Consider the following 20741-nt stretch of genomic DNA (forward strand, 5'->3'; position numbering starts at 1 on the left):
TATTGCATCATAATGATGTTAAAATCTGCTTGCTTCACTTGTCGGCTGGTTTTGGAATTGCTATGATTTCCCCAGTATAAATCACCAGTTAATATTGCGTTCATATATCCAGTGCAAAACCTAAGAACGGCACCTTGTTGTCATCTCTATCTAGTCATGTTGTCTGTCTTTCTGTCTGTCTGTCATGTTTGTATTATTGATTATGCCATAGCCTACAAATTCCAATTTAATTTAAATATTCTTTAATAGGTACATGTGTAAGCTCTCAGATAAAGATCTACGGGTGGCAGGTAACAGAAATATGACCGACTTGATGTGGCATGCAGTGAAGGAGCCATTGGAGTCCCATTTCAACTTTGACAGGGATGGTTTAGATCTTGCATTTAAATACTTCACGTGCTCCACCTTGACCATTAGATTGGCAGGAATTGCTCAGATTAATGTGAGTATATCACAGGAATCTTTCTTATTTGAGATCTCTTAACATTTATACCCTTCTCTAAGATTACAACAACATGGTACTATAGTAATATACATTAGCAGATCAATCTCCAGGCTGATTTGCTTGAAGTAATAGGTGGGAGAGAGTAGCCTTGGATGTTCTGGCAGATTATGCTACATTTGTTTTTTTTTCTGATTGTACTTGGGTGTGTATTTATGCCAAAATATGGTAAAGCATATATAACATTCAAATTTTTATGTTATTAGTGATTATTATAGTTGCAGAGATCATCTATTGTATGTACAGTAAAACCTGTCTTGAAAGATCACTGTTATCACTGTTATGTGAAACCACCTGTCTTGAGAGACTGGGTTCTCCATGGACAGGTTTATTAATTATATAGTGTTATGACCTGTTATGAGAGACCACCTGTTTTGAGAGACCATACTTTTTGGGCAGAATGGGTGGTCTTTCAAGATAGGTTCTACTGTACTCATTTTAATTTAACCCAACTGGCGATAACATAGACTTTAATCTGCCATTGCATAGTGCAATAGCAGATCAGTTTTTGGTATTTGTTCTGCTGCCTAGTCCTTAGAAACTGCATACATCTGCTAGTGCATTGTATGCCAGATTATGTGATGGCTCTGTGCAGTTAGCACTTGGATCCAACTTGTATGCAAGTATTTACAGTAACTACAGATTTCTTGTCTGTCTTGTATTTTGATATTTAAAATGTGTATTATTTGCATTCAACAGACTAATCTGTTTATTTAAGTGACATTTTATACTTTAATTCAAATTTTTTATCCTGTCTTGATCTGTCATTTAATTTGTACTTGCCTATTTAGCATTGAATTGACATCAGATACATAATATATCTGAATATTAAACATGTTTAGCTTGCCTCAACAAAGTGTGCAAGTGGACTAAGGAATTAGATGAGTGTACTGCATACTTTTCCTGTGATACCTCAACTTTAGTGGCTACACAAATTTAAATTTCATTCCTGATTTTGAAATTATTAAATAGCATGTCAGGCAGTATTAAATTTCTTTAGAATTCTTATTTCTCTTACGAAAATATAACAGACCTGTTGCAAAACACCACCTTCAGTTTCGAGTTGATTTGTCAATATCTTTAAATTTTTAGCTCTGCTGGTTGAAATCAAATAAGGTCCTGCAGCTTGCATGTGTCTGTAGTCCTGTATCCAACATCTGTCTTTCTATAGTGCTGTTTGTTACTAATCCAGAACTACTTAGAGGAAATTAATGAAACTTGGGTCAGAGTTGCATCATGAAGTCTGTTGAGCTTAAATGAAAATTGTGTCCGTTAGATGTCCAAGGTGGCTGCCACTTTGAAAATATCTCTACTTCCGAACAGAAGTATTGACATGGAGATTTCATTAAAAGACTTCTTATGGTATTTACTTGGTCCTAGTTAGAAATGCTACTATGTTTGACATGGTCATCAAGATGGCATTCTTAAAAATATATAATGCTACTACTAATGCGAATGAATAGATCTTTTGATATGCAGTTTTCATGAAGACTTTTCTGATCTTTATTTACTTACTAAATGAGAATGGTACCCTTCAGATATTTAATATGGTCATATTGACTTGGGTTTTCCACCAATAAAACATCTTAGGGCCTCCCTTGGAAATATTTTGCTTTGCGCCATGAAATTTACAAAATTGAAAAATGTGGAGCCACTTTTCAGCCAAAGGAGCCATTTTATGCCATGATGCAGAGACTTTATATATATATATATATATATATATATATATATATATATATATATATATATATATATGCTATGCTAGTCTCACAATTTTATTGTATCTATATGTTTAGTACACTTATTTAAAATGTTGCATATCTTTTAAACATGTCAGGCATAAAATGTAAACACTTGTTGGTATGTTGGAGTTTCTCATGAATATCTGAGAGGTTTAAATATTCAGCAGTTAAAAAGAATAGTTTCATCTCATTTATTGGTCAAGAGAAAATGCCACATAAACAAGTCACGACCTTGATGGTAGCCTTTTGGTGACAATTACATATCACATAAACAAGTCATGACCTTGATGGTAGTTTTTGGTGACAATTACATATCACATAAACCAGTCATGACCTTGATGGTAGTTTTTGGTGACAATTACATATCACATAAACAAGTCATGACCTTGATGGTAGTTTTTGGTGACAATTACATATCACATAAACAAGTCATGACCTTGATGGTAGTTTTTGGTGACAATTACATATCACATAAACCAGTCATGACCTTGATGGTAGTTTTTTGGTGACAATCACAGGGTCAGTGCGGATTTTTCAGGGAGGGGGGATTGGAAATGAAAAATCATATTGATGAGAAAGATATGTGAATGAGGAAGGAAGGAAGAAAGAAGAGACTCCTATTGTGCATATGTAATAGATGGAAATAAACAAGTACATTTGTCTACTAATAATAGAAATACTATTCTTGTTAACTGGGATTTACTTGTACACTGTCCTTGATGATGAAATGTCTGACAAATGAAATTCAATAAGAATAGACAGACCTTAAAAAAATTGTTGAACATAAGTCAAAAATGTAAAATCACCATTGAATATAATTAGCCATCTAATGGTCATAAACATTCTTATGTTTTGAAACAAAATGTCACAATATTTTTCTGGCTCACTTGAAACTTGCTACATTGCCTCTAATGTTTATGTAAGCTTGAAGCCTAAATAGAGTATGCAGAAACAAAGCACCATTGCACATTAATGTAGAAACTGCCAACTTAATTGATGGTCCATTGTTATGGCTTGTTGGCATGGCAATTCACTTTCCTGATCCTGGATAAACAAGATTCATTTTGCTCAAAATTACTGAATTTTGTGCCCCAAAATTTTTGTGTCGGGGTTGGAAATTAAATTTGTTGCATTAGTGATACTGAATACATGTATAATCATAATGATTTTGAGTCATTCTGTCAGATAAAAGTGATTATCAGATTAAAAAAATGAATACTGGATAATAGCAAGTAGACCAGGCCAGTATTAGTCTCTTCAAGAGACTTTCTTTTAATCACCCACATTTATTTATTTATTGGTTTCTTTTCAGAATCAGATTAATTTGTACAATGAAAGTTGCAACAATGAGACATTAATGGATGCAGAGAGGTAAGGGTTTTTAAGTTTGCACAGTATCTGTTCCCATGTAAATGAGTTGTTAGATTTTGTTACATTTCTTGAGTGAATTCTAAAAGAGATAAATCCTTGCTAGCATCAGAGGTAACAATTATTCCAGAATTATTTTTTTAAATTTTAGTGAAAATTCTGCTTTTCTGAATTATGTTGAAGAAATACCAGAGTGTACACAATTTGTGGAATAAAATTTTGTTCAGGATGTTTCTTTTTGGGCATCGGGAGGAAAGTTGGACTGCGGATAGGTGCAGAATGGTGGCAGAGCTGAGGAGTAAAGAAGCTACATATAAATTATGAGGAAGACTTCTATTTATACAGGGCTGAGCAAATCCTGTAGACTGATGCCCTAAACTATTAATTTTTAAAGTTGGGCAAGTAATATTTTCTAAGTTGCTAGACTGGACAGGTGTTTTTTCCTATTTGTGAAAATGTCAGACAAGTGTTTGTTTTCATGATATTATCACTGTATCTACTTTTGTCTGGCCATGCATGCTTAATTCGATCTCACTTTGTGTATTTATTTACATTCTGTATCACATGTACCCAGTGATTATTGATTATTGTTGAATGCATGTATGTTCCATTATCTTTTGACTGCATATTGGGCCAAGTGACCAAATCCTAGCACATTAAACAAAACAAAGCTGGTATGATTAACTAGCAGTGTTTAAAAGGCTTAGTTGTAATGTGTTTGCTCTAACCAGATCCTTATGAATGACACACCCTTTGATTTTAATCCATTGAATCAATCCAGTTAAATTAATGAAAGGCTCTAACTACAGTGTCAGTTCCCTTTATGAACTGCTTTAGTTGCAGTGATGATTTTTTGAGTTTTAATTGATTATACAGAGGATTAATTTCCATGCTCATTGTTGTGTTTGAAGCAAATTATTGGTGAATTTTTGCCAGTTAAGGAGCTGTCTTTATTCATATTTAAAGAACCAAATGTACGTTACGATCACTTTAGAAGTACTTGTCAAGCAAGAAGCTAATGAGGAAGATTTTGAAAGGGGAAATTCGTGTAAGTGGAGGAGTAAAATATAAGACTGCCACTGAGTGTTAGGTAGCTATTTCTGCAAAGAGATATAAGCCAGACTCTGCGGCAGCAAAAATGTAAAATATGATACTACCAAGAGACAAAGAAGTTGTCAGCTGCATTTTCGTTGACAGTTATTGATTTAATTTCATTGTCTCAAAAGGAAAAATGTTTTGCAGCTATTGATAAATTCAGGATTGAACCAATCATGTCTCGTGACTGTTTTGTACAACAAATCCACTAGGAAGGGCCATTTTAAAACTAAACGAGGATTCACTGAAATTAATTAAAATCCGTCACCCCAGCCAAATATGGAAAACAATTTTTTTTATATGTAAATGCCATTTGTAAACCAGGCAAAGAATAAAGGTGGTGTTCATTTTAAGAATGGACTTGGGGCAAAAGACTGAGCTATGTCAGTTAATTGAATCTTGTGATAAGTTAGGGACAGTTTGAATTCCAGTAAATTCCTTTCGATTCTTGCTGATGGGTGCTGTCGTATCAAAGCAAGAAATAGTGCATATAAGATATCTGGATAATGGAAAACTGCCGTTTTGCTGTAACAAAGCTTTAAATATATGCTTATAAAAATTAAATTCTTTTATGAAATAAACATTATTTCATTTGTTTTTTCTAAGTCTCTGATCTTGACAAGGAATTTAAAGGTTGGGACAAGTGAAAAAGTAGAAGGGACAAGATATTGTACTAAATACAGAAAAAAATTTAAACACAGCTGAACAGGATTTTATCATATTTGACAGAAAGTATCCTAGCCTGAATACCTTTCACATTTGCACCAATGATGAAGATTCACTATTATATATGGCCACCATTTCTAAGAAATAGAGAAACCTTGATGTAACTTCTCAAGCCATGAATGGTGTTTGTAACCAGCACAGCTGAAGTACCATTTGATATATTCTCATGCAAATTAATACGAACATTGTCTCATCAACTTCGATGTGCCATATGTTTTTTTAATTAAATTCCACTGTAGATTAGTTATGGCAGTTGAAACTTAAACATCTTTACATTGGATGTTGCTTTGAGTGCAACCATGAAGCATCTTCAGAGGCAGTTGTATATGAACATTGTCTCATAGACTTGCATGTGGCTTTTATATGGGTTACGTCGCTCATCCATACTCTAACTGGACAAAGTTATATCCTTGTCAAACAAATTCTTGTTGATCATATTGTCCCAGGATGGCCTTCCAGTTGAGAATGTCTTGGACTTGTAGGGGATATCTAAATGCACTATATAGTCAGGATTGTCTTGATGTGCCATTAATCCCCATACATACATACATAATACTTAATGTGGAAATTTGGAATATTGCTTGCAATCAGTATAATACAGATATGATTTTTCTCCGTTTTAAAACGGAATTTCTCCTGACTTGAATAAGATTTTTCTTCATATAGTCTGTTTTTTGTGTCATCTCCGATCTGTTTTTTTAAAAACAGTCTGTCTGCTACCATCCTGCAACGACCCTTGTTAATTATGCGTTACATATATTAGTTAGCACACGACTCTCATAAAGAGCATTCTGATTGATTCAAGGTTTAAATTCATCCAATGAATCTTCGTGTAATGGAAACTGATGGCAATGATGCAAAACATGGTGTCCCAAGTTGATGAGAGAGACCATGACACAAAAAGTTTGAATCAAGGTTTAAAGAAACGTATGGAAATGAGAATGGCTGGAGCGAAAAGTTGACAAAAATTTAGTTGGTCAGTTTATAAGAAAACTGAATACTATAGGACTGGCATTTTGTGTCCTCTGCTCTGTGGTAATCAGTGGTTGGAAGAGTTTGGAACAGCACCTACAAAAGAAGCTACGTACGGAAAAATTTAAGCTCAGAAGGCATCTGGAAAAAGTGCATTTCATTACTATAAGAAGAAAGATTTCTTGCATGAGGGAACTGATGTAGCCCTCTGCCAGAATATATGCACTGCATCGCCAATACAAGCACCGGCTTGAAAGGAAAAAGGGTCTTCTTGAGAAGGAAAAGAAACAATTGCACATTGAGCAAAAAAAGTCACTGGTGACAAAAAGGAAGGCTAAAGAACGCTTTGCTAAAGCTGCAAAAAGAGCTCAACTGGCATATCAGCAGGTTGTGTCCATTGGAGAAAAAGACAAGTGAATGTATGGGATTATTTGTATATAGTTGATGTACTTGGGTGTTTATTTTACAGATTTTTTATGAAAAGAGAAAAGTATAATATATTTGCTGCAAAAATTGACAAATTATTGTGACTTAATTATGATGTGAACACTGACATGCACATGAAATAACTTGAGCATCAGTAGTATTGGAGAACAAATTCATGTGACTATAAATATTATGGAATTATTGAAGTCAGGTTGAACAATTTTGGCAAGTTTATTATTTTTTCAAATGATTATTTTGGTTTATTTTATGATCATAAGTCGCACCAGGAGCAGTTTTTTATAAGTGTAAAATGCATTTTTGGTTAGGGGTCTTTGGACCCTTGGATTGGGGGTGCTGCCCCTCACGACCCCACTGGGGGAGGACCTCGAAACCCCCTTTAAAATTTGTTTCTTTCTTTTTATGGAAGACCAAAATCATGGTTGATAATGGAAGACTTGTTGAACATATTATGATGGAATATAATGAAAACATCGTCTGGATGGTTGTCTTTTAGACCTAGATGTGCTTTTATTTGCATTTGTTGTCTACACCAGTGTGGACATAGTTATGACTTTTGTTTGCCAACTTCCTATCCTTTCATGGGATTCTTGATTGTATCAAAATGGCACAAGAACCATTCAGGATGTTCTGATGAAGTTTGATATGATCTTTGATTCAAGGTCCTGGATGTATCTTTACTGGCTTAGCTCAATCAGTTTCATATCTTTTACTTGAGATGTTGTTTGTATTGATGAGTGTTTGAAGGAGTTCAATTTCAGACATTCCACGTCATAATCTAGATGCAACATTGCCTTTGAATGCCAATTTTTCCTAACACAAGTTCCTTTGTTTAAATCCCAGTGGTTCAAATTGTATTGATTGTGGAGTGTTTGATCACTCATTGCTAATAGTTCTTGTTAGTTCTGTTGGTTATAGATCAGAAGTGCCAATGGTATGGCATATGGAGCAGTGTCCATCTTCTGTCTGTCCATTATCACAAGTTTGTTATCACAAACCCTTAACTACTTGGAGAATTGCCATTTAACTTTATACACACATTCATCCCATGGTCTAGCCGATCCTAAATGAAAATGGTGCCACTGTGACATCCGATATAGCTGCCACGGTGACCATCTTGAAAATCTTGTTATTGCTACTTCTTCTAAATAGAAAATCATATCAACATGGGTTTTCACCACAAGACTTCTTATGGTGTCCAGTTCATCCTGAATGAAAAGGATGCCAATCTGTCATCCAGTATGGCCACATGACCATCTTGAAAAAAGTTAATGCTGCTTCAGAATTGATGGTGATATTGATGTTGAGGTTTTCACCAAAATACTTTGTATGATATCTAGCTGGTCATAAATATATAAGGGGCCAATTTTGTACCAAATATGGATGCACTAATAGCCATTTTGAAAGTCTTATTATTGCTTTTCCTTTTGAACAGATGGTCCTATTGGCACAGTGTCTTAAATGAAAATAGTACTGATCATTAATCTAGTATGGCCACTATAGCAGCAGATTTGAAAATTTTGTTGCAGCTCATTAATATAAGAGATGGTTTCAACACTCCGCTCTTAAACAATGACATGGTCTTGTCTTGAATTCCTGGAAATTCTTTTTAGATAACAGAGCACATGTCCCTTCAAGGCACTCTTTTTCCTTCATGGATGGGTGAATACATGTCAGGTCTTCATCTTGTACTGAGAAACCATGTATATTAACAGAAGTGTAAAAAAAACAATTAGGACTAAATCTGTTAAATGTTTATGGTAAATAGTTTTGCATGGGTAATTTTATTTTGGGGGAAAATGGGAACAGTTTATTAAAATTAAAACTTTACCTTATGTATGTTTTCTTGAGAAATATGTAAAATATTTACTCAGCAAAGTGTTATTAGATCCTACAAAGAAACCCATTTTTTCATGTTTTGTTTCACTTTTTTATCTATTCTTTTTAAGGGTCGGTCATCATCTTGCACAGTGGCTGATAGATCATAAAATAATTGAACACATATTTGGCCCAAACCTACATGTAGAGGTAAGTTTTAGCACCTTGTGAGAATGATCATACTTCATTTGGTTTCCATTGTAATATTTTTCTAAGGAAAAGTATTGGTATTTTGGTAGCATATTTTTTTCAACTTGAATCGGTTCAGTAGCCTGAATTAACCGCTGGCAAAAGGAAGCTGATGCACAGATAATATTTATTAATAAATTTTCTAAATTTTGTGAAAGTTTTAAAACTAAGATAAGGTTGCATATGAGGTGCTGTTAAATGTCAGCATAAGCAGTGTTTACACTGATATTTTGATGAAAAAAATGATTCTGTTTTCCTCATTAGGTTTATTCCAGTTAGGAAGAAAATTTCCTGTATAGACTTTTCCAGGGTTGTTAAATTGGCAGGATGTGAATAGTGGTTACATTGGACTTTGCATACATTTAGTGATTGTAATTTTGTATTTATTCTAATTATTACCTTACAGCTTATAATTTTGTATTTATTCTAATTATTATCTTACAGCTTATAGTTTTGTATTTATTCTAATTATTACCTTACAGCTTATCAAGCAGAGTCAGATTATCTTGAACTTTTTGGCTGTGGAAGGAAGAATCACTAATGAGCAGATAGACTGCATTTGGGCAGCTGCACAGGTAAATACAGTCAATCAGGTTTAGCATCAATTAATTTAATATGAAAACTTTGTATGAACTAAATTATTTATGTTTGCAGTCTTCTTTTGTACTGTATGTATATTTACCTGGTTATTGTGAGTTGATTTGTATGAAGAACTTATTTAAGATAAAGATATTTTTTGGTCCATAGGTAACTCATTAAAGTTTAAAACTTCAAAAAGAAAGTTCAAGTGTCTGTTGTGAAAATTTGACAAGCAGTTCATTGTGCCATAACTAAATATAACGTACCATTTTTAATAAAATAAATGTGTGATCTGTTTATGTCAGTTTGATTCAGTATGGAGATGTCATATAATATTGGGGGAAAAATCACTTCTGGTTTTAAATATGATATTATTATTTCAGTGGAAAATGTCAAACTAATCACAAAGGAATTTAGTTGTTTTGCCAAGTACAGTATTGACATTAACTTTGAGTAACCACAGGTAGCAGATAATAGTATGCACCTGAAAGTTGTTTTGGTTGGTTTTGTTTTCTGGGTTAAAAATCTTCAATCATTCAAATCAACTTAAAGTGTTAAAAGTTTTAAATTAGACTTGATGGTTTCATGTAAATTTCAATATTGCAAAATGATTTTTGAGAGGTAAACTTGTTGAAGTTGATTAAAAATCAGTGTAACTTTATTTTGTAGAGAAACATTGTTTGACTAGTTTTCTGACTGCTGTCAGATAAAAATAATAAAATTCATTATCATTGAACCTAGTTAATGCTAAACAATTTTCCTGCTCCCCTAAATTTTGTATTGTATGAGTTGGACTAATAATATAATGTATATAGAAAGTTATAATATGTAATAAGCATATATAGAACGATTGCAATATTACTCTTGTTGTTGTTTTTTTTTGACAGACATGTGTGACTAGGGTATGTAAAGAATTTTCCAAGTGACAAAATTATTTGCACATGGTAAAAATAAAAAAAGAACTTTAAAGCCCCAATATGCCATTTTTCGCAAATTTCACCATTCTTCCAATCTAACAAGTTGGGAAGGAAGGAGATGATTTGTTAAAATACTGACATTAATCATACTTCGAACTGGGTTTAAACAACATTAGATATTCAGTTCTGAATTACGAGGTGCAACCTAATAATCTAGTCTCTAAAGTTGCTCTTCTGTTCTATTTTGGGAGTGCTCCAAAAGTATTGATGTATTACATTCTGTTAGTGACTTACGAGGTGCAACCTAATAATCCAGTCTCCAAAGTTGCTCTTCTGTTCTATTTTGGGAGTGCTCCAAAAGTATTGATGTATTACATTCTGTTAGTGACTAATCTTATAACATTCACACATGGCCAACAAATTGATCTGAGAGGGAGTGAGGAAAGGCAGGCCTGCTTTTATTAAGTTGATCTGAGAAGAAAAAGCATGCATTAGATAAAATATGACTTCGGTGAACATTGGTGATCAGTTGGAGTGCTGGAATACTTGGAAGGGCAAACATTGGATAAGACAAACCCAGCTGTTGTGGATTTTCATATAAATTTGTAAGCATATGACACGGACTTGCAGAAAGTAATATACATCAATAATTCCAGTGAAGAACAAATACTCATAATTGTTAGGCCAAGTACAGCATCATATCAAATGCAAATTCAGAATTGCATGACCCATTTCAGTATTCTTTGGTATATTAGACGCAGTTTTCAGTATTCGTTGGTAATGTCTCTGTTGTTTCATGCAAATTTCAATTTTGAGTGGTAATGCCTGTTGTTAGTATGCTGCTTCAGTATTCATTACCAATGTCTCTACTGTTTGATGCAGTTTTTGGTATTTAGTGGTAATGTCTCTACTGTTTGATGCAGTTTTTGGTATTTAGTGGTAATGTCTCTGCTGTTTGATGCAGATTTTGGTATTTAGTGGTAATGTCTCTACTGTTTGCAGTTTTTGGTATTTAGTGGTAATGTCTCTACTGTTTGATGCAGTTTTTGTTATTTGGTGGTAATGTTTCTACTGTTTGCAGTTTTTGGTGTTTAGTGGCAATGTCTCTGCTGTTTGATGCAGTTTTTGGTATTTAGTGGTAATGTCTCTACTGTTTGATGCAGTTTTTGGTATTTAGTGGTAATGTCTCTTATTTGGTGGTAATGTCTACTGTTTGATGCAGTTTTTATTATTTGGTGGTTGTTGTTGTTGTTGTTGTTGTGGGGTTTAACGCCATTTTTCAGCACACGATAGGCCATATATGGCGGCCAGTATTAATGGTGGAGGAAGAACCCGGGAAAACCCCGGAAAGAACCACCGACCCACGAGAATTATTTGGTGGTAATGTCTCTACTGTTTGATGCAGTTTTTGGTATTTAGTAGTAATGTCTCTGCTGGTGCATATCTTATGCATAAATATTGTGCCAGTGTAATAACACTATCTATGCTGCTGTGTTGAAGATAGTGAAGATCAACAACTAAAATGTATCTAATTTGTTAAAAGTTATTTATGAGACATTTGTTGCAACATGCTAAAATGGTCAATTCATGGATACTGTCCTCATTATTACAAATTCCTCCCTCCACCAGTTACAAAAATTTCAGAGTAGGAATACACCCACTATGTGAAAATATGGGAGAAATCATCAATCATCTTAATAGGTAAGAACTCATGAACTCATTAAGTGTGAGAACATTTTTTTCTAATTATGTCTTACTTAGATTTTTAGTTTTGGTTAATGTAATAACCAGTTCCTGATAATTAAGTGGTTAGTCTGTCCAATACCCATCAACATGATTTATGATACATTACTTGATTTTGATTGAATAAAAATATATTTGAATCAGATGTAAAATGTTCTTGTTGCTTTTTCAGTTGAAGCATTGTGGAAAGCAGGTTTTTGACATCTTAATTCCATTGATAAAACACCTTGAGTTGCAGCCTGTCCAGTACCTTCTTAAGCTTGTCTCAGCACTGGATATTGCAGCACATACAGAATCTGTAAGTTTTTATACCATATATTCAGATCTCATACTTTTGGTGTATGTCATATACATATAGATATTGTAACAAATTTAGACTTATTAACAAATTGGGTTGTCAAAATGATTTTTCCCTTTTCCTGAAATAGATCCAAAGTGTCATGAATTTGCCATCAGAAGATGTTCATTTCTATTCTGATGCCTAAACACATCCTTGTGAATTCACATGTATTTGTGGGTTATCCATTTTTAAAATACAGGATGCATGAATTGCAAAAAGAAGTTTATTAAAAAATAGTATACAGTGGAACTACACTATAATTGGGGTCCAAAAAAATTGGATCGCGATAATAGCAGTATAATTGATAACATTGAAGTTGATAATAATTTGATAATATGTTTATATTTCAAAACTAGTTTTTTTGAAATGCCAATGAACTAGTATAGTCTTGTGGGAGATAAAGTTTTACTGAGGGAACAAGCTGTATAGGAATTTACTCTGAATACAGTGGAGCCTCATGGCTGAAGAACGAAAAAAAATTCTCAGATGCACTGCAGGAAATGTATTGAAGTATCAGAATATCATGACATACTTAGAAGTATCCAAGAATTTTGCTTAAGAATATATTTCTTGTAAGAGCCACATCCATGTTATTAAAGGACTAGGTTAACTTTTAACTACAATAGACCCAACAGTACTTTTAAATGATATTTTTCCGACTGTATCTCCTGTATGGGTACTTCAAACAAGTTTTGTTTTTGGCACAGGCATTTATCTTTGCTGTGTTTTTAATGCAAAATGATGATGATATCATGTACAGCAGGAAACAGTGATGTGCATCAAGTTCCATGTATGTGAGTGATGTCCTATTTATTGATATCCAGGAGATGAAAACCATATTGAGAGTATTCCATTGGTGGCTTGATATTCTACATGGAAGAGCATTCTCATTTAGTGCAACATGTCCACTATGGTGAAATTGTCACAGAAGGCAAGGAAAACAGAGTCCTTGAACTGTTCTTTGGAAATATTTAAGCAGGTGTCTTCATCGACAAATCCATGGACAAGTTTATCATATTCCATGCTTGCCAGTAGCTTCTCGTGGGTCGGTGGTTCCTTCCGGGGTTTTCCCGGGTTATTCCTCCACTAATAATACTGGCTGCCATGTATAGCCTATCATGTGCTGAAAAATGGCGTTAAACCCTACAGCAACAACAACAACAACATCATATTCCATGCTGTCTCACTGACCTGGAAGATTTGTTTAATACAAGCAGAATGGCCATTTCTTCCCTTGATTTTCACTCATACACCGAGTCATCATGAAAGATAGATAGGATATCAACCATGACAAATCCAGTCTGCTGTCCAGTTTCAAGCTGATATTTCCAGAGGCATTGGCTTTGTGGCCTGAGTGGATCTATCATGGGTACTAGCCTGGCTGATCAAGACACTGTTTGAATGGCACTCAAGGGCTTCCTTGGTTCACCTTATATATTGGACCTGCTTCCTACTTGCATTAGTGATAGCAGGCAGAATTAGACACATGCTTGATCAGTTGACATGAACTTTATGCAGTTCCAGCAGGATGGGACAGTATGATGGTACCTGCTTTCATTACCAGGAACAGGCTTTTGTTCAAGGGGAATCAGACTTTTGTAGTGAAATCCTTTTCTTCCTAGGACACTTAATTTCAGAGGTAATCTACAAGACCAGTGCAAGCATTGAAGTGATACTTAAAAAGGACCAAGCTCTTGCATTGAGGGAGATGATGCCTCATCTTAACCCGCAAAAAGAGAAAGGACATCATGTCAGCACAGACACTTTGTCATGGAAAAAAAATGGGTTGTTCATTCTGCATATTGGGAAATTATCCCAAATCAAATGAGCATTTCAGGTCACAAAGTTAGGGCAGTTTCCACAAGCAATGCATTTGAGTGAAAGAGTTATTTCAGTGGCATATCCATGCCGTGGGATGTAGGTCAGAGTCCACTTTCTTCAACTTTTATCTCAGACATTTGTCATCACAAAAGGCTCATCTCAACCTGGTAGATCCTACAGGTTACCATCTTGGGTCATTTGACAGCTTCATAGAATGTAGCTTCACACTTTCCACTGGATTTGTGGGAGGGTACAATGTCCCTTTTCAAAGCTGCTCCCTGACAGATTTTAGTTTCTTCTCCAGTTGGGTTATCTAGAAGCTGTATCACATACCTTAGGGGACCAGACTGGAGTAACGAGATGTAACTCCCTCTTGTCTTACCTTTTTTAAGGTATTGTAATTAGGTAACATTTAATGAAGAAACCAATTTTTTTCTCGTTAAATACGATTCTTTAATAATACTCAACCTGATTGTGATAAACATACGCCCTCTCAGCCATTACTCCGATAGTAAGTGAAGTATTCATGTGATTTGGCTTAAATCCCTGTATCAAGGAGAAATCACTCTAACTGCCACATAGGTGGGCAGATAACTTTTATCTTTTGAGCTAAAAGGTTTTAGACTGGGAGGGCTGGATTTACATGGTAGTAGTTATAAGGTATTTTGATGTGGTATGTGTTTTTGAAGAAACATGTATTTGGTGAATTGGTTTTTCTGTAACTTGCATTCACAGTTCAAATTCAAAAGCAAGACACTCCAATGTAGATTACTTTTATTACATATAAGGATTATATTTCTACACTGTTTTTTCTTTTTTATAGACATTGTACTTGGCATCAGCCCTTGTGAAGTGTATATGGAACACATATTCAGCTTCTCAGTCACAAGTCATGGCACTGCAGCAGCAGCAACATCAACAACAACATCAGCAGCAGCAACAAAACTCCTATACGGCTCTGCAGCAAGAAGAAGAGTTGGAGAGTAGTGAGTGTTTCATTTAGATCTCTTGATATATATGGGTCCTACCAGCATGCAATTCTTGGATTTGGTGTATAGTTAAGAAGTCCATCATAAAAAAAGCTTGAATAAAAGCAGGATTACTTGCTAATTAGGACCATGGATCAAGATTTGAGAGCCCTGTCGTAATCACCTTTCCTTTCTGCCCATCTGCCTGTCTGTCCTTCTATGTGCACTTCTTGCATGGATCTTGCACATAATTGGATACCATTTGTTATGTTAATAGCCTTTTACATATAGATGTACTCTTTAAACTTTTCATTAGTTAAGATTCAATTTTGATGTTGCTCATTTTCCATTGATAGTAAATCTCCACTACATCATATCCATGTAACCAGGATAGCTCAGGAAAGCATTCAAAATATTGTGATGCAGATTGGTTGGTACATTGTCTTGTATTCCTAGATATCCATTTTATGGATTTTGTCTTGCCAACTCCATTTTGAAGAGTAGTGGACCTTGACAATCAACTTGTATCTTCAGATGGGCTATTGCTTGTAGCTAGCATATCTCTGCAACCCTTTTAGATGCCATTTGGAAGGTGAATTGCCTGTTATCTGTCAATGTGCCTTTTCAAGATTTTGTCTTAGTTCCAGTTTTTAAAGTCGTTGCTCCATTTTTCAAAATTATTATCTCCAATGTAGCAGATCCTTGTAACCAGCATAGCATAGAAACCATTCAACATTTTCTGATCTGATTTGGTGTGTACACTGTTTCACAACAATAGTGATTTATGGGTTTTGTGTTGTTTACTCGGTTTTTGGAACATTTACAGTCCTTGACAGTATTTTAAAATGGGATATTTATGGGTTTTGTCCTGTTAACTACTTTATGCATAGATTTATAGCCTTTGACAGTTCACTTCATATCATCACATTGGATGCTGCTTTGAACTGGCATAACTGAATAACTGGTTTCTGCAGCCTAGTTTTGCAAAGTTTTGTTGCATTTCAACAAAATTTGGCTTGCATCTATCTATTGTTATGACTTTAATCAAGTTTAATTTCAAGCATTTCAGACAGAGAGTTATTTAAAAGAGTTATGAGCCCTGATTGCTCTTCCTGCTAACTGCGCCATAACTTGACTAAGGAATATTACATTTCAGCAAAGTCATCATGTACCGTTAAATTGATAAACTTGAATAAGTCTAGATTTACATCAGTGCACATCATCATTTAGATGGCCCCTAAATGCCCATCTCCTCACTTTGGCTTTCCAACAAGAGTTCTGTTTAAGGATGTGCTGTGAAAATTGATCGTGATGCACCTCACATTTATAGCTCCAATTTTTGGTTTTTTAAACCCAGTGACTGTTATGTTGTGAAATATTGCTTTATGCTTTTTTATATTTTTCATTGCAGTTTAAAGTTAGATATATGGTTCTGGAGACGTTCTTTTTTTTTAAAGAAAGTAATACTTCAGAACTTCTGAGTTTGATTACTTACAGTGTTTATTATAGATCAGCTAGTTTTCAGCAAAATTTAGTCTAGTTTGAATTTACAGACCAGATGATTGAATGATAGGTGCTAGTCCTACAGTGTAAGACATAGCACATGATGTTTATGTTTTAGTTATAGTGTTATGTCTTACTGTCCAAATAAAGGCCTTGTATCGCTTGTTCCGATGTTGGGTGACAAAATTTCAGGAATATTCTCACACACTTGCCCGCCTATATCGACACTCTTCCACTAATTTATGTGTAATTAATATACTTATTGTGCTGTCTTTATCCTGGCAAAATGAAAATATGTCACTAGCAAATGGATGCATTTTCATGTTCCATTTACATACATTTTCATTTTCAGTTGACATACATTTGAATTGTTGCAATGTGCCAGTAGTCGAGGTATGCTGAAGTATGTTTAAGTAGGTTCATGTGGGAGATTTGTTTCGTTAAAGAATGATATTTCAACTTAACCTGATTTCGGCATTCCCGGCTTTCATCGCTTTCCAGCCAACTGAAATGTAGCCCAATGAAACTTGAAAACAGGTCCATTTCTTTTGTGAGAATTTGAATTTATTAGAGAAAAGACATCAGGGTAAGTAAAGTCTGGTTAAAACCTTATAACTTGACTTTTTTGAAAAGCATAGTTACTGGTTGAAAGTTATGTGTGATATTCCTGAAAATTTGACTTTCGTTACACTTTTAGTTGACATCGAAACACCCTACACATTGCCGCTAGTTTGGCAGTAAGACCCATCACCCCCCACCAAACAAAAATATCAGATGATGTGTCTTACATTGTAGGACTAGGTAGGTGGAGGCATCACAGTATTCCTGCTCTAAAACATGGGGATTCAGCTCTTTTGCATTTGGCACATCATGTTCAAGGTTTTTTGTTTGTTTTATTAACTCTTTAGGGTTTAGTGATAGCTTCCTAAGGGGTATCCTGAAAATAAGTTTTCAATCATCACTGCAGTCTGATTGGTCCAACTTTGTCTATTCATGTGTCTAAACATACTCTTTCAAGAAAGACTAGATTACAGATTGAAAATTGAAACTTTGCCTGCTTATAATCATCAATGTGTTATTATAGATTTTCATCAGAATCTTATTAAAACTGTTCCACTTTGATTTATAAATGAGGGAAATTTGCAAACACAGAGGAGATTTTCAACAAATTACATGTAAATATTATTTAGTATGAAGATGAGCGTTGGACCAAGTACAAAGATTTTCGTACGCCTTGAGAAACTTTTTCAGTTGTAGTGGAGTTTATACATTAGCTGACATTCTGTCTTTCCAAGGTAAATTGGTATGGGTATGTGTGCGAAAAGGTATACAACAAAAATATCCCTTAATACAGAATAATGCTTACTGATTTCTTATTTCTTCTGACAGCTGATCTCGGGGATGTTGGAAAGAATGAACTCAGCAGCAGTGAGAGTATTCAGGTGTCTGAAGATGGTGAGGATAAACCAGAACAGAAGGATGCGCAGGTACATTTCCTTTTTAAGAATGTTTTTTCTGTAGTGTACAGTTATCGACATTCTTCTGTATTGTACTCTTATTGTCTTTCTTTGGTATTGATCAGTTATTCTCATTTAGGTTTTAGTTGAATAATACTGAAAAATCTCTCTTATTGAAATAAGTTGAAGATTAAACCATAGTATGTCGGAGTGAGAAAAGTGGAAGATCATCAGTGTAGTTTTGTCACAATGGAGGTTTAGATAATATGACCTGCTTACTGGTGATCAGATTTATATATTGTTCGGTAGAATCTTGTCCTAGGTGTATTAGAACATTTTATCTCTAACAAGCAGATATTTAGCTCTGCTGGTCATAGACCAGAAAATCTTATTGGTTGTCCAGTTGTCCATCATCTTTCAGTCCATTAATTAATACAAGCTTGTTATTGCTACCAAAAACTGCTTGGCTGAGTGCTATGAAATTTGACATGCACATTCATCTCAAGATATTGTTGGTCCTCAATCAAACTGGCGCCACTTGGACAGCCTGTATGGCCACAACAGCACACAGCAGCATCTTCAAAATCTTGTTAGTGCTATGCCTAGAGAATGGATGGTCATATCAGCATAGAGTGTTAGCTGAAAGACTTCTTACTATGCCTAGTTGGTCCTAAATGAAAGTAGTGCTGCTTGAACATCTATATGGCCACCTTGACATCCAGCTTGAAAATCTTGTTATTGCTATTCCGCCTGAATAGAAAGTGTTATTGACGTGGATTTTTCACAGAAATACTTCCATAGGATGTCTGATTGGTCCTAAAGAAAATGACGCCAGTATGACCAAAATATGGCCATCTTCTAAATCATGTTATTGCTACTCCATCAGGATGGATTGTCATATTGACATTGTGTTTTTACGAAAAGATTTCTTATGATGCCTAGTTAGTTCTAAGTAAAAATGGTTCTGAATTGATACTCTAGACAACTTGAAAATATACTTATTTGTACTCCTCCTTAATAGTCATATCAACATGGGGTTTTCAGTGAAGACTTCTTATGGTGTTTGGTCAGTCCAAAAAAAGACTGATCTGACATTCAGTATGTCCACCATGGTGGCCATCCCGAAAATGATATTGCAACTTATTCTGAATGGATGGTGATATGGACATGGGGATTTTCAACAAAAGACTTCAAATTATTTGTAATTGGTCTAAAATGATTTATGGTGCTAATATTACACCTGTGTGGCTGATCTAATGGCCATCTTGAAAACCTGGTTATCACTACTCTAGAATGGAAGGTCATATTGATATGAGTTTAACAAAGATTTCTTTTCTTATGGACTCGAGTTCATCCAAAATAAAAATGATGCTGATATTACATCCAGTCTGGCCACATTGGTGGCCATCTTGAAAAGTTTGCTTTTGGTCCAGAATATCAGAGATGGTGTCAGCACTTAGAAGCTAAATATACAAAATGGTCCTATCTTAGTTTCCGGGAAATTTGTTTTTTCTAGCATAGTCTCTGCCCCTTTTAGTGACTTGCTGAAATATATTTGGAGATTTATATTGAATGATATTAATTTAAAAAGGGTGCGTCAATTAAAATAGTTGTAAATGATTAGACTTCATAATAGTTATCTCCCTTTGATTTTCTTGAGCCTGATTGTATTACTGGAAACAATAGCAGAAAACGCTTTTAAAAGGAAATTTCCATATCATTTCCCTCAGCAATGTTTTAGATGTTAATATCAATTCTTTAATGACATAAAATCATTCTGAAAAATATTATAAAGATCATTTAGAGCAGTTTTATAACAGTCAAGGTGTCTTGAATAGCAGTGTTTCTGGAGTTATATTTTTCCATCAGATCTTATGTGAATTATGTTCTACTTAACCCTCCAAGCCATCAGTATTCTCAGTACTTTGATTATCCTTTTCATTGATGCCATTAAACTAGCTGGAAACCAGTCATTTTATTTATGAGTACACTAATATCTTAAAGGTATGTGTAATCTAACTTTGCAATTTCAGTCTCATTTAGGCCACATTTTTCTTGATTGTTATAGCATTATATTGTGAATATGACACCCAAATTTAGAACTTTAAACTGATATATTTAGGTATATATGGATAGGGTTTGATGGCACATTAGTACCATCCAGGCTATTCAGTATTAAGTTAAGTTTTAGGTATTCCAAAAAAAATAACAGGACACATCCCAGGGCTAAAAGGAGGTTGCATTCATTTGTTGTCTGTGATGACATGCTAGAGATTGCATTGGCCGTGTCATATTTTTATTAGCCGATACTTTGATATAATGTCACTTTCAAATGTTCATCTTGTCAACTTTCAGAGTTGTAGTGAAGATAGTGCTTAAGTTTTTGATGGTCATTTAAAGGAATGATGCATTTTTTTTTAGTCAAGAATAGTGTTGCTAAATCATATAATTTTAATATTTTGTTGTTTGCAAGTAATGTTTTTTTCTATTTGTTTTG

The 20741-nt window shown here is 34.5% G+C and overlaps 1 protein-coding gene across 2 annotated transcripts in view; it reads left to right on the top strand.

Annotated features, from left to right (window-relative positions):
• LOC149805595 (ubiquitin carboxyl-terminal hydrolase 34-like) overlaps window positions 1-20741 on the top strand; it is a 147292-nt gene that overhangs the window by 25480 nt on the left and 101071 nt on the right. For both annotated transcript variants that reach the window (XM_089950231.1, XM_089950232.1), the window contains exons 7-13: window positions 250-442; window positions 3557-3615; window positions 8799-8877; window positions 9399-9491; window positions 12328-12453; window positions 15140-15302; window positions 18177-18274. In XM_089950231.1, the coding sequence (XP_089806357.1) occupies window positions 250-442; window positions 3557-3615; window positions 8799-8877; window positions 9399-9491; window positions 12328-12453; window positions 15140-15302; window positions 18177-18274 (811 nt within the window). The remainder of the gene's footprint in view (window positions 1-249; window positions 443-3556; window positions 3616-8798; window positions 8878-9398; window positions 9492-12327; window positions 12454-15139; window positions 15303-18176; window positions 18275-20741) is intronic.

The sequence above is a fragment of the Sinohyriopsis cumingii genome, chromosome 2 (assembly GCF_028554795.1).
Source record: "Sinohyriopsis cumingii isolate HCF-2022 chromosome 2, ASM2855479v2, whole genome shotgun sequence".
Lineage (NCBI taxonomy): Eukaryota > Metazoa > Mollusca > Bivalvia > Unionida > Unionidae > Sinohyriopsis > Sinohyriopsis cumingii.